Consider the following 12,913-nt stretch of genomic DNA (forward strand, 5'->3'; position numbering starts at 1 on the left):
GCACAATCCCTGGCACACAGCAAGCTTTTGTCAAGGGTTGGCTTCCGTTCCTGTGCATGGAACGCTCTGCACCTCTCTCCCAGCCCCAAGTAAAATTCCCCTCAAGACCTACCTCAAATGTACTGTAATCAGAGTCCCCACGGGCAATTAGTTATCACCTCTCTTCTCCCACGGCACCTGTTTTTACCTTAGCTATCACACTTTTATGATCGTATTACAACTTAAATCTCTGCAACCCAAAGTCTGGACCTTGGGCCATCGGCATCGACATTAGCTGGGACTTTGTTTGAAATGAATCTGGGCCGGGCACAGTGGCTCACGCCTGTAATCCCAGCACTTTGGGAGGCCGAGTCGGGCAGATCACAAGGTCAAGAGATTGAGACCATCCTGGCCAACATGGTGAAACCCCGTCTCTACTAAAAATACAAAAAAATTAGCTGGGCATGGTGGCGCGTGCCTGTAGTCCCAGCTACTCGGGAGGCTGAGGCAGGAGAATTGCTTGAACCTGGGAGGCAGAGGTTGCAGTGAGCTGAGGTCACACCACTGCACTCCAGCCTGGTGCCTGGTGACGGAGTGAGACTCTGTCTAAAAAAAAAAAAAAAAAAAAAAGAAATGAATCTGGGGCCCACCTGAGACCTATAGAATCCGAATCCGAACTTTAACAAGATATCACTGATTTATTTGCACATTAATCTTTCCCTGGTTGAACTGTGAGCCTTTCTAGGGTTCTCTTTCATCTCTGTCCCCCGAGCCCAACATAAGACTTGACACTCAAAGGTTTTAAAGTTTTATTTATAATATGTATATGATAGATTTTAATTTCTGGAAAAATAAACACACATTATTAATAATAGTTATAGGTAGATAATGATGCATAATCAGCATGGATTATCTTTACAGATAGAGAAACATGAAGATTTGGGAAAATACATGTAAAATGTAAGATAAAATGTAAATTGTAAGATATAATACATTCAGAAAAGGTATATAATTGTGTGGAGCTACATTTACAGATATAAAAAGATGAACAAATTACATTAGGTTTTAAAAAAAGACAATCTAACAGTATGTATCAATGATACCATGTTTGTTCTTTGAAAAATTCGTGAATTGGCCCAGCACAGTGGCTCATGCCTGTATTCCCAACACTTTGGGAGGCTGAGGTGGGAGGATCCCTTGAGCTCAGGAGTTTGAGCTGGGGAATATAGTGAGACCCCATCTCTATTAAAAAATAAAATTTATGAATAGACACTGAAAAGATACACATCAAAATATCTCTAATAAAGTTTGTTTTACAATTTTCTACTTAAATGTTTTCTAATTTTCCTATGATCTTTATAAAAGCATATCACTTATAAGAAAAAAGTTATTTTCATTTTGGAAAAATATCTATACCCTTTACTAAGCCACTTTACATTCAATGACCAACATTTCTACAGTGCTCTGGGAAGCTGAAAGGTCTGAAAGTAATAACCACCATTACATGAATGACAGTAGCGGGCCTTGGAAATGTGACCCCAAAGGAGTGACTCTGGCCTGACATTGTCCCACCCTGCAACTACTCCAGACTCAGACGAATGTGGCAAGCCAGATGCCAGCTTTGGCCAAAAAAAAAAAAAAAAACCCTGTCATTTTAGGAGTCTCACCATGCGCAGTGACTTCCTCTGAGAGTCTAACAGTAACCGGGAACCCTTGAAAGACAAAGCATTCCGAGGGATTCATGTTGCACCACCTCCCCCTGGTGGCAGGTGCTGGAAATTGGCTTAAAAAATCTTCCAGTCGGCTCAGCATGGATGCCGCATGGTTAATTACTGCAATTAGTCAAAATTTTTAAAATATACTCTGTCAAAATCATACTTATTTCTTTAAATCATCAAAACCAGTTTTCCTTTTGTCAAGAATTCAAGTATTGACAAAAGGCACAAAGGCAGGACCTGCTGTCAACCAGACGATGCTGTGGATGATACCAAGGGCAGTGTGGCTCTTTGCCTCCTGTCCTAGCCTTCCTTACCTCAAGTCTACAAGGGATGCAAGGCACTATGTTCTTCAGCAATGCCCTTCCTGCTTTCTCTCTAACTCCATCCACTTCCCTGAGCCTCAGAAAAGGGCAAGGCGCAGGGCTCATATACTCTCAGTCACGGCCTGGCATGCAGCAGCTCCTTCAGACATCTAAGCACTAATTCCCCCACAGGACCCACCCAGTCTTCAGGTTCAAGGCACTGATATTTCAAATATGTCAGACTGAAATACTGATGTTTCTTTAGAAATAGCAGGGTGCAGCAATGTCAGTCTTCAACTGTGGTCTCCAGAAAAACACAGCTTCCTTACTCTTCCAGGAAGAAGGAAACATTCAATAGGATATCTGAAATAGGAAGAGAGAAAAACTGGCATTATCACCTCTCCAGAGAATATAAAACACACAGAGGCACAGCAAGGGCATCTTTCTAATGTTTCCAAAGAGGTGGGCCACAGGGAAATAAAGAAGGAGAGGAGACATGAAGGAAGAACAAAAACCCAGTACCTTGTACAAGATCTTGGTGTTCATCTTTTGAAATTCGGTCCCAGGCCTTGGGCAAAGCTTGGATGTTTGCCAAGTCTCCCCACTGGATAGAAGAAAGAAGATACTTTCTCTTCAGGTACCTTCCTGGAAGTTAAGGACTGCTCAAAAGAAAATGAAATATGCTGAAGGAGAAGAAGAAGAAGAAGAAGAAAAACACACCCTGGTAAGAACCAGAGGGAAGAGGGAAGTATAAAAGTGAAAGGGCAGATATCCTTACATTTTACCAAGCGGGCCTGATTCACCAATGCTACAAATATTTCCTACAAATATTTCCTAATATGGTTTTGTGCTACAGGGAAAGAGGAATGTGACCATCCCTGAAATCTGGGATCTCAGCACGGCGAGGACAAAACCAGATCCTGAGAAGAAGAAACAAAAGTGACATGAAAGGTAAAGCTCAGTGGAGGTTGGGAGAATCAATACATCCAACTCAGAGGACAGCAGGGACACTCCAGCTGGTAGGAAGCATAAGCAAAGGCACAGAAGCAGAGAGGCATGGAATGAATTCAGGGAAAGCAAATCTTCCAGTCTGCTCAGCATGGATGCCGCATGGAGAGCAGTCGGCAAAGCTGAAAGGTGGGCTGAGCCAGAACAGAAAGAACACTGAGTACCAAGGTAGGGACTTTGAACTTGATCCCACTGGCAACAGGAGCTATTCCTATACAGTACAGTACAATTCTGATCCTAAGTAGCAGGATCAGAACCAGACTTCCTGAAGATACAGAGTGAGATCATTAATTGGAGTCAGCTTAGAGGGAAAGAAACTAGAGACAGAGAAACCTGTCAAGAAGCTACATGCAATTAAGAGTCCAAGTGAGAGAGGTAAGAAGCCACGTAAGCAGCAGAGGAGACAGAGAAGGAAAATCGAAGAAGCACCAGAGAAACAGAATGAAAGGACTTGAAGAGTGACTGTGTCAACATTCTGGCACATAGCAAGTGCTCTGTCATGTCAGCTGCAGCTCTTGCTCCTTCTGCCCATGCTCCTGTTGCTGTTACTACTGCTGCTACCCATGCATTTAAAAGAGAAAATAGGCCAGGCGCGGTGGCTCATGCCTGTAATACCAGCACTTTGGGAAGCTGAGGTGGCAGGATCACCTGAGGTCAGGAGTTCAAGATCAGCCTAGCCAACGTGGTGAAACCCCATCTCTACAAAAATATATAAAAATTAGCCAGGCGTAATCTCAGCTACTTGGGAGGCTGAGGCAGAGAACTGCTTGAACCTGGGAGGTGGAGGTTACAGTGAGCCAAGATCATGCCACTGCACTCCAGCCTGGGCGACAAGAGTTAAACTCTGTATCAAAAAATAAACAAATAAAAGAGAAAACAGGGTGGATTCTACAACTCAAGGAAAAGGAGGCTGAATTTGAGGGCTAGATTGAGGAGTTCAATTGTAAACTTGAGTTTGCAGTTCCAAGAACAATCTAGTTGCAGGCATCTGCAGGAAACCAAAAATCAAGACTAGAGAAAAGCAAAGCTGGGGTTTGGGAGTTATTCACATGAAGGCAGAAACCTAAGCCAGAGGCTAAAATTAGGTATCAGGCAAGAATTGAGAGAAGACCAGGCATGGTGGCTCACACCTGGACTCAGCATTTTAGGAAGCCAAGCTAGTAGCATCACTTGAGGCCAGGAGTTCAAGACCAGCCTGGTCAGCACAGCAAGACTCCATCTCCTAGGAAATTTTTTTTTTTTTTTTTTGAGAGAAAAAGGTTAGAGCTTCAACTAATTTGGTCTTTCTACTTTTACCTTTGCCCCCAGTACCCCAAATCTTACCCCACAACAAAGCCAGAATGATACTGTTGAAGACATAGATCTTATCCTCCTTACTCAAAAGTTTCTAAGGCTTTTTCTCTCACTCAAATGCTTTTTATTTTGGGGGGAGGGGGGCTGCAGTTTGAGACAGGGTCTTAATCTGCCACCTAGGCTGGTTCACACCTAGGCTGGTGATCACGGCTCACTGTAGCCTTGACTTCCCAAGGCTCAAGCAATCCTCCCACCTCAGCTTCCTGAGTAGCTAGGACTACAGGTGCACAGCACCATGCCTGGCCCAAAATTCTTTTTTTTTTTTTTGAGACTCTTATCACCCAGGCTGGAGGGCCATGGTATGATCTTAGCTCACTGCAGCCTTGACCTCCCCCGTTCAAGCAATCCTCCAGCCTCAGCCTCCCAAGTAGCTGGGACTACAGGCACACACCACCATGCCTGACTAATTTTTGTATTTTTCTGTAGAGACAGGGTTTCACCATGTTGCCCAAGCTGGTCTCAAACTCCCAGGCTCAAGCAATCCTCCCACCTCAGCCTCCCAAAGTGTTGGGATTACAGGCGTGAGCCACCACACCCAGATCCCAAATTCTTTCAAAGACCTTCAAGGCCCTACAAAGTCGAGCCCTATCTTACTACCCTCATCTGCTATTAAGCTCCCCCTCATACTCTGCTCTAGCCTCCTTACTATTTTCTGAATATACCAGAAATGTTCTTACCTGAAGGCCTTTGCATTTGATATTTCCTCAGCCTAGAACTTTCTCTCCCCAAATATCTGCATAGCTCTTTCCCTTTCTCTCTTCAGATGTTTGCTCAAATATCACTTTCTCATGAGGCCTGCTCTGACCACTCCATTTTAAATCACAACCCTCCCCTCCCCTCCTCACTTTCCCCGCTTTATTTTTCTCCGTAGCACTTATCATCATCTGACATTCTCTGGCATTCTATTTTCCTTTTTTTTTTTTTTTTTTTTTTTGGCATTCTATTTTCCTTTTTGAATGCGTGTCTCTCTGCACCAAGAACAGTGCCTGACATGCAGTAGCTACTCAATAAATTATTAGAGGAAGGATTGTACAAAAGAATGCAGGAAGAATCCAAGTTCAGGAACCCCCAAAGAGAACTGACCCACACTATATAGTTATCCAATCTTGTGAAAACTGAAGTTTGAAAGACTTACAACAGCTCTGGCTATGATCTGAAAGGTGTGCAAAGGATACGAATTTCGATAATGCCTCTCAATATCTCGCAACCATTCCAACATGTCAGCCACAGAGGGGCTCACCGCTGAAGACTGCAGGACAGCATCAATGCCAGCTGTGTCTGCGTGTTGTTCATAGATCTGAAACACTCGCTCCACATGGCTGCTGACTGTGTCTCGCACCTTGAGGAGGATGGCTCTGTAGGAAAGAATCTGACATTAGGCAGTATCATGAGACAGGTCTAAAGGAGGGTTTCTCAATTTTGGCACTACTGATATTTTGGGCTACACGATTCTCTGTTGTGGAGAGCTGCCCTGTACATTGGAGGATGCTTAGGAGTATGCCTGGCCCCTACCCAATAAACAACAGGAGTAAACTATACCTATACCCTCCATAAGCCATAACAACCAATGTCTCTAGATGTTGCCAAATGTCCCCTCATTGAAAGACTATCCCCAGGCCGGGCGCGGTGGCTCACACCTGTAATCCCAGCACTTTGGGAGGCTGAGGCAAGTGGATCACAAGGTCAGGAGTTTAAGACCAGCCTGGCCAAGATGGTGAAACCCTGTCTCTACTAAAAATACAAAAATTAGCCGGGCACGGTGGCAGGCACCTGTAGTCCCAGATACTGGGGAGCTGAGGCAAGAGAATTGCTTGAACTGGGAGGCAGAGGTTGCAGTGGGCCGAGATCATGCCACTGTACTCCAGCCTGGGCAACAAGAGCAAGACTCTGTCTCAGAAAAAAAAAAAAAAAAAAACAACCATCTCCAATCGAGACCAGTGGGATAAGGGAATTAGTGACAATGCCTTGGAGGTAGGAGTGGCTCAAGAATCAAGAAAGGGGCTGGGCGTAGTGGCTTGATACCTTAATTCCAGCACTTTGGGAGACTGAGGCGGATAGATCACCTGAGGTCAGGAGTTTGAGACCAGCCTGGCCAACATGGCAAAACCCTGTCTCTACTAAAAATAAAAAAATTAGCCGGGTGTGGTGGTGCACGCCTGTAGACCCAGCTACTTGGGAGGCTGAGGCATGAGAATCACTTGAACCCAGAGGCAGAGGTTGCAGTGAGCCGAGATAGTGCCACTACACTCCAGCCTAGGTGATAGAGTGAGACTCCATCTCAAAAGTAAATAGAATTTTTTTTAAATTAAAACATTAAAAAAAAAAAAAAAGGCCGGGCGCGGTGGCTCAAGCCTGTAATCCCAGCACTTTGGGAGGCCGAGGCGGATGGATCACGAGGTCAAGAGATCGAGACCATCCTGGTCAACAAGGTGAAACCCCGTCTCTACTAAAAATGCAAAAAATTAGCTGGGCATGGTGGCGCGTGCCTGTGATCCCAGCTACTCAGGAGGCTGAGGCAGGAGAATTGCCTGAACCCAGGAGGCGGAGGTTGCGGTGAGCCGAGATCGTGCCATTGCACTCCGGCCTGGGTAGCAAGAGCGAAACTCCATCTCAAAAAAAAAAAAAAAAAAAGCCAGGTGCAGTGGCATGCCTGTAATCCCAGCATTTTTGGAGGCCAAGGCCAGAGGACAGCTTAAAGCTAGGAATTCAAGGCCAGCGTGGGCAATATGGCAAGACCATCTCTACAAAAAATTTTAAAAATTAGCCAGGTATGGTGGCAATCACCTGTACTCAGGAGGCTGAGGCAAGAGGAGTTAGAGGCTACAGTAAGCTATGAGCATACCGCTGCACCTCAGCCTGGGCAACAGAGTGAGACTCTGTCTCTAAAAATAAAATAAAAAGAACACAAAGTATTAAGTAAAGCACCCAATATTGTTTTGTGAAACATTCCAATTATATACACATGTATGTGTGTCTATGAATGATACAAAATATATTTCTTTTTGTAAGTCAAAGTCCAAAGCTAAAAACCACTGAACTAGAAAAAACCAAGTGCCTCTTGGGTGGTAGGCTTTGACAGGCAGTGTTTTATTTTTTAAATTGAGATATAATTCACAAACCATAAAATTTACCATTTAAAAGTATACAACTTGCAGTAAACCTGTTCCGTATGATACTACAATGGTATATAAATGCCACTAAAGGTCAGGCGTGGTGGCTTACACCTGTAATCCCAACATTTTGGGAGGCTGAAGAGGGTGGATTACTTGAGGTCAAGAGTTTTGAGACCAGCCTGGCCAACATGGTAAAACCCCGTGTCTACTAAAAATAAAAAAATTTGCCAGGCGTAGTGGTGGGCACCTATAATCCCAGCTACTCAGGAGGCTGAGGCAGGAGAATCACTTGAACCTGGGAGTGGAGGGTGCAGTGATCTTATGGAAGTTGCAGTAAGCCAGGATTGTGCCACTGCATTCCACCCTGGGAGACAGAGTGAGACTCTGTCAAAGGTGGCAGGCAGATCTAGTAACTGTATGATTTTCTACATTAACTTACCCATCATTTCATGAGCTGCTTTACCTCTCTGATCTCATCTTTCTTTTTTTTTAGAGACAAGATCTCACTCTGTCACCCCGGCTGGAGTGCAGTGACACAAAGGTGGCTCGCTGCAGCCTTGACCTCCTGGGTTCAAGTGATCCTCTTGCCTCAGCCCCTTGTGTAGCCCCCGTGTAACCACAGGTGCTCATCCCCAAACCCAGATAATTTTTTGATTTCTTGTAGAGTCAGTCTCACTTTATTGCCCAGGCTGGTCTCAAACTTCTGGTCTCAAGCGATCCTCCTGCTTCTGCCTCCCTGAGTGCTGATATTACAGGCTGAGCTGCCATACCCAGCTGATCTCATCTCTTACCAGGCCTCTACTCCAGTCATACTATTCTCTTTTTTTTTGAGACAGAGTCTTGCTCTGTCACCCAGGCTGGAGTGCACTGGCACAATCTTGGCTCACTGCAACCTCCACCTCCCAGGTCCAAGAGATTCTCCTGCCTCAACCTCCTGGGACTACAGGTGTGCACCATGATGCCCAGTTAATTTTTTGTATTTTTAGTAGAGATGGGATTTCACCATATTGTCCAGGCTGGTCTCAAACTCCTGACCTCAAGTGATATGCCTCCCAAAGTGCTGGGATTACAGGCATGGGCCACCGTGCCTGGCCAGTCATACTATTCTCTTTTTTTTTTTTTTTTTTTTTTTTTTTTTGAGACGGAGTTTCGCTCTTGTCACCCAGGCTGGAGTGCAATGGCGCGATCTCGGCTCACCGCAACCTCCGCCTCCTGGGTTCAGGCAATTCTCCTGCCTCAGCCTCCTGAGTAGCTGGGATTACAGGCACGCGCCACCATGCCCAGCTAATTTTTTGTATTTTTAGTAGAGACGGGGTTTCACCATGTTGACCAGGTTGGTCTCGATCTCTCGACCTTGTGATCCACCCGCCTCGGCCTCCCAAAGTGCTGGGATTACAGGCTTGAGCCACCGCGCCCGGCCAGTCATACTATTCTCTATGCACACTACTCACACCCATGTCTTGACTCAGTTTACACCTTTTCAACCATCAGGTTTTAAATATCACTTCCTCCCAGAAGTTCCTCCCTCCTCAGAAGCCATACTTATCAATATCTTAAAACATCTCACAATTTAATTCACTGATTGTCTATTTCTTCTGTTCTATTAAGAACAGGAAGCAAGTCTGGTTCATTATTGTATTCCTGGCATCTTGCACTGGTGCCTGATGAATGTATTTTGTACAAATAAATAATAGGAATGTCCTCATCTGTGACAGTTTCCTATTAGTCTATGGCACAGACTCTGTATACTGGAACTTTCTTTTGTTCTGGTTCAAGGAAAGGATACACATGTCTTGTCTCTTCTCTGTCAATAATCTGTAACTCTCATCCTGGACAACAAAGTAAGCCTCCATCTCTACAAAAATTTTTTAAATTAACTGGACATAGAAGTGCATGCCTGTTGTCCCAGGTACTCGTGCGGGCTGAGATGGGAGGATCGCTTGAACCAGGGAGGTCAAGGCTGCAGTGAGCTGTGATCATGCCACTGCATTCCAGCCTGGGTGACAGAGTAAGACCCTGTCTCAAAAAAAAAAAAAAAAAAAAAAAAAAATCTGTAACTCAGATACTGAGTCTGATAACAAGTGTATCTGAACTTAGAGATGTGCTACTCCTGGGCACAGAGATTCCAATCTACAGCAGAACAAAGTGGTGATTAAGAGCTCTAGCTTTTGTGTCAGACACACTTGAGTTAGAATCCCAGCTCTACTCTTTACTAGCTGTGTCACTATGGGCAATCTGCTTGAGCCTCAGTTTCCTACCTGCATGGAATAAGTGCAGTTAAGTCAGAGATATGTTGAAGAGACTTTATGATGTAATATATGTAAAACCCTTAGCTCTGGCACCTACTAAGTTTACACAGCTCCTCACTGCCTTTTACCAAAGAAAAGGATAGGGGAGAGCTAATACACTTTCTTTGCTCCTTTTCTGTTCTTCTGTGACTTCTACTAAGCCCACCACAACCATGCCTAGTCTCTGACAAGGAAAATACCAGAAAATGGCTTTCTGACAGAGGTCCCACTGCCTCAGATGTAAAGTAAGGAAGGCTGAGATACCTCCAAATGCCATGCTTTCAAGGAGAAAAACACCTTCTAGACTGATCCTAGCTACATATAAAACACCTTTTTATAAAATCCTTCCACCAAGAAAGAGCACTACGGAGCCGCTTACAGCCTTTCCCCTAGTTTGTCCAGGATGATGTCACCAGCCGCCAGCTGCTTGCGCTTCAGTCGCTCTTTTAAGTCTGGGAAGGCCCGAAGCGCCGGCACATCCTCAAACCTCAGGTTCCGTGCGGCCTGCAGCTGCTCCGCCAGGTTGCTGAGGGAGACCAGGAGGGGCTGGCAGTCTAGCAGGGCGCTCTGCCACAGGCCCTGCTGCTCTTCCACCACGGGGAAGCACTTCTTCAGGGCCTCCTGCACGGCAAGCAGAGGCCGGTCTTGAGTCATCTTCTGTTGACAAAGATAAAAACATAAAGAAAATAACCATGTAGGGGTGCCAAGTCAGTCGGGTAGGCACTGGGTCGAGGGTGGGCGGTCATCTCCATCCTCGTGTTTGGACAGGAGTTGTCTCACCTCCAGAAATGGCTTCTTCTTCTTCTTCTTCTTCTTTTTTTTTTTAAGATGGAGTCTCACTCCATCTCCCAGGCTGGAGTGCAGTGGCGAGATCTCAGCTCACTGCAACCTCCACCTTACAAGTTCAAGCGATTCTCTTGCCTCAGCCTTCAGAGTAGCTGGGATTACAGGTGCCTGCCACCACGCCCAGCTAATTTTTGTATTTTTAGTAGAGACGAGGTTTCGCCATGTTGGCCAGGCTGGTCTTGAACTCCTGATCCGCCTGCCTCGGCCTCCCAAAGTGCTGGGATCACAGGCGTGAGCCACCGTGTCAGGCCCTGCCTCAGCTTTGTGAAGGAGATCCTGGCTTTCCCTCGGGAAGGGTGACTTGGATAGGGCAGTCTCCTGCTTCAGAGGATTCCCGGCATCCAAGCGCCATCTATTCTCTGACCCAGAGGCCAGTCTCCCCTGCCCGAGGCTGCCGGTCGCCTTCCTGAAACCAGCGGAGACAGCCAAAGTGTGAGAACCCTCCAGACCTGCACACGCACCAGTAGTCTGCCTGCGTGTGCTCAAACGTGACCACCCCGCAAAGCTCCTCTAGCCTGCAGGGCTACTGAGTCGCGAAAATATATCGTAGTGCCGCAATGACTTCTGGGTACTGTAGTTCCACATGCGAATTGGCCACTGGGCTTGAAGCTTCCTTGAGATGTTGCAGCCGTCCCAACACCGCAACTTCTCATTTGTCAGCCTGCGGCAGTTTAAATTGGTGGCGGTGTTGCCACGTCCTATTAGCTGGGAGTCTCTTCCTCTCAGCCTGCGCCTCCGGCTATGCCTTAATGACATATTTCACAATGTTTGTGGCACAGCCAACTGGCAAAAACTAGTGAATCAGGGGTTCCTGACGTGGCAGCTCTAGCTAAGATGCAGGGGGACGTCCTAGGTGCCCAGGGAACTCGAGTGCATTGGGGAGTGGGGTGAAAAAAGCCCTGAAACCAAGAGGCTGGAAGCCCGACTTGCCCAGCATAAAAATACCTGCTGGGGGGAGCCTGCATGAGGTACCGGTTGTCATCCCCTCTCATCTTGGCCATCTGCCTGATGAAGATCCTCAGGCACCCAGCAGACTGGGGTGTCACCGCCATCACCCACTGCCCAGGGCTGACCTCGGGCTGAAGAGCGACATTCAAATACTTGTTGCATATGGAGCAACAGGACAGGCTGGAAGGGAGAGAAAGGACTCTCCAGGAAGGGCCAGGCTTGCCCGGGCCCCTATGCTCGACCTGCTGTGCCCCCAAGCTCGCTGGTGCCTATCAGGAGCCTGCTTGACACCTTTGCTTATTTCCTTGATTGTTCCTGAACTCAGAGAGACAAGATTATCACCCCTACAGTCTATAAAATACACACTTAAACACAAACACAAGCCCTCTGACATGGCTTCAGACCGCACCCACAGGTGAAAAGCACCAAATCCAAACAATCATTCCACAAACCCGTCAAGAGCTCACCAGTCTGGCAGTCCAGTCGCCGTCTGCCTTGAGACTCAGCCTGAGCTATCGCTCTGATCCCTGGAGACTTCGAGACTAGCCTCTAGGCTTGCTGGGCCTCAGCACAACCCCTGAGCAATCCAATCCTGTGGCTGTGGACAGATGCCAAGATGCACAGTTAGCACCTCCGACTAGACCGCGGATCGGCGGGGCTCGCCGTCTACACGCCCATTCCCAGGCCCACGGCCTTGACACCCAGGGCTGCCTTGGGCTCCCTGTTGTCTGGCGACCGCGGCTCCTGCTGCAGTCACCGTATGGCCAGCTGCCAAGCGCCACTACCTGCCCCTGAAGTCGCGGCTCCGCACTGCGCACCCAGTCGAGGCGCCAGGAGAGAACTGGGCAGGAGGGGCCAGCCTGCGGGCGAGCGAGGAACGAGAGGGTTCCCCCACTTGCTGTCCCGACTGGCCGCGCGCTGGCGCCGCCCACCCCCAAAGCCTGCACCCTTCCAAACGCTGCTGGGTGGGGCTGCTCTGTCCCCGCCGACCCTCCACTTGCCCGAAGTTCTCTCCACTTGTCCGAAGTTCGGCCTGGGGAGCTTGGGGCCCTGAGGAGCGCAAAGGTAGGCAGTCAGCCAGTCAGTAGTAAATCAGTGGGTCACGGCGGCCCTCGGCTACTCAGTGGCTACCAGGCCAGAAAGAAGCAGCCTCCTAAAGTGCTGGGATTCCCGGCGTCCAAGTGCCCCCAGCCCTCCAGAGCTTACAGTGGCGGGGTGCCGCCGCAAGGCCTGCCGGGAGTAGTAGTTTATATCGTTTGCAGCTGGCCAGGGCGGAGCCGGCTGGGAGGTGGAAAGGGCGGGGAAACAATCTTGAACCACAACTCCCAGGAGCACCCGCAACGGCGGCGGCTGCGCTG

The 12,913-nt window shown here is 47.6% G+C and overlaps 1 protein-coding gene across 3 annotated transcripts; it reads right to left on the reverse strand.

Annotated features, from left to right (window-relative positions):
* Positions 1 to 771: 771 nt before the first annotated feature.
* AIRIM (AFG2 interacting ribosome maturation factor) lies at positions 772 to 12,785 on the reverse strand. Of its 3 annotated transcripts, none has more exons than XM_074380533.1 (6): positions 12,557 to 12,785; positions 12,023 to 12,153; positions 10,141 to 10,418; positions 5,536 to 5,715; positions 2,522 to 2,640; positions 772 to 2,362 (listed from the first exon to the last, which is right to left on the reverse strand). In XM_074380533.1, the coding sequence occupies exons 3-6, from the start codon at positions 10,413 to 10,415 to the stop codon at positions 2,325 to 2,327; spliced, it is 612 nt and encodes a 203-aa protein (XP_074236634.1). In that variant the 5' UTR covers positions 10,416 to 10,418; positions 12,023 to 12,153; positions 12,557 to 12,785; the 3' UTR covers positions 772 to 2,324. The 3 variants fall into 3 exon arrangements, with proteins under 3 accessions (XP_074236634.1, XP_074236636.1, XP_074236635.1); XM_074380535.1 differs by having other exon boundaries at positions 2,522 to 2,644; XM_074380534.1 differs by having other exon boundaries at positions 2,522 to 2,658; positions 5,496 to 5,715.
* Positions 12,786 to 12,913: the final 128 nt, after the last annotated feature.

The sequence above is a fragment of the Saimiri boliviensis genome, chromosome 11 (assembly GCF_048565385.1).
Source record: "Saimiri boliviensis isolate mSaiBol1 chromosome 11, mSaiBol1.pri, whole genome shotgun sequence".
Lineage (NCBI taxonomy): Eukaryota > Metazoa > Chordata > Mammalia > Primates > Cebidae > Saimiri > Saimiri boliviensis.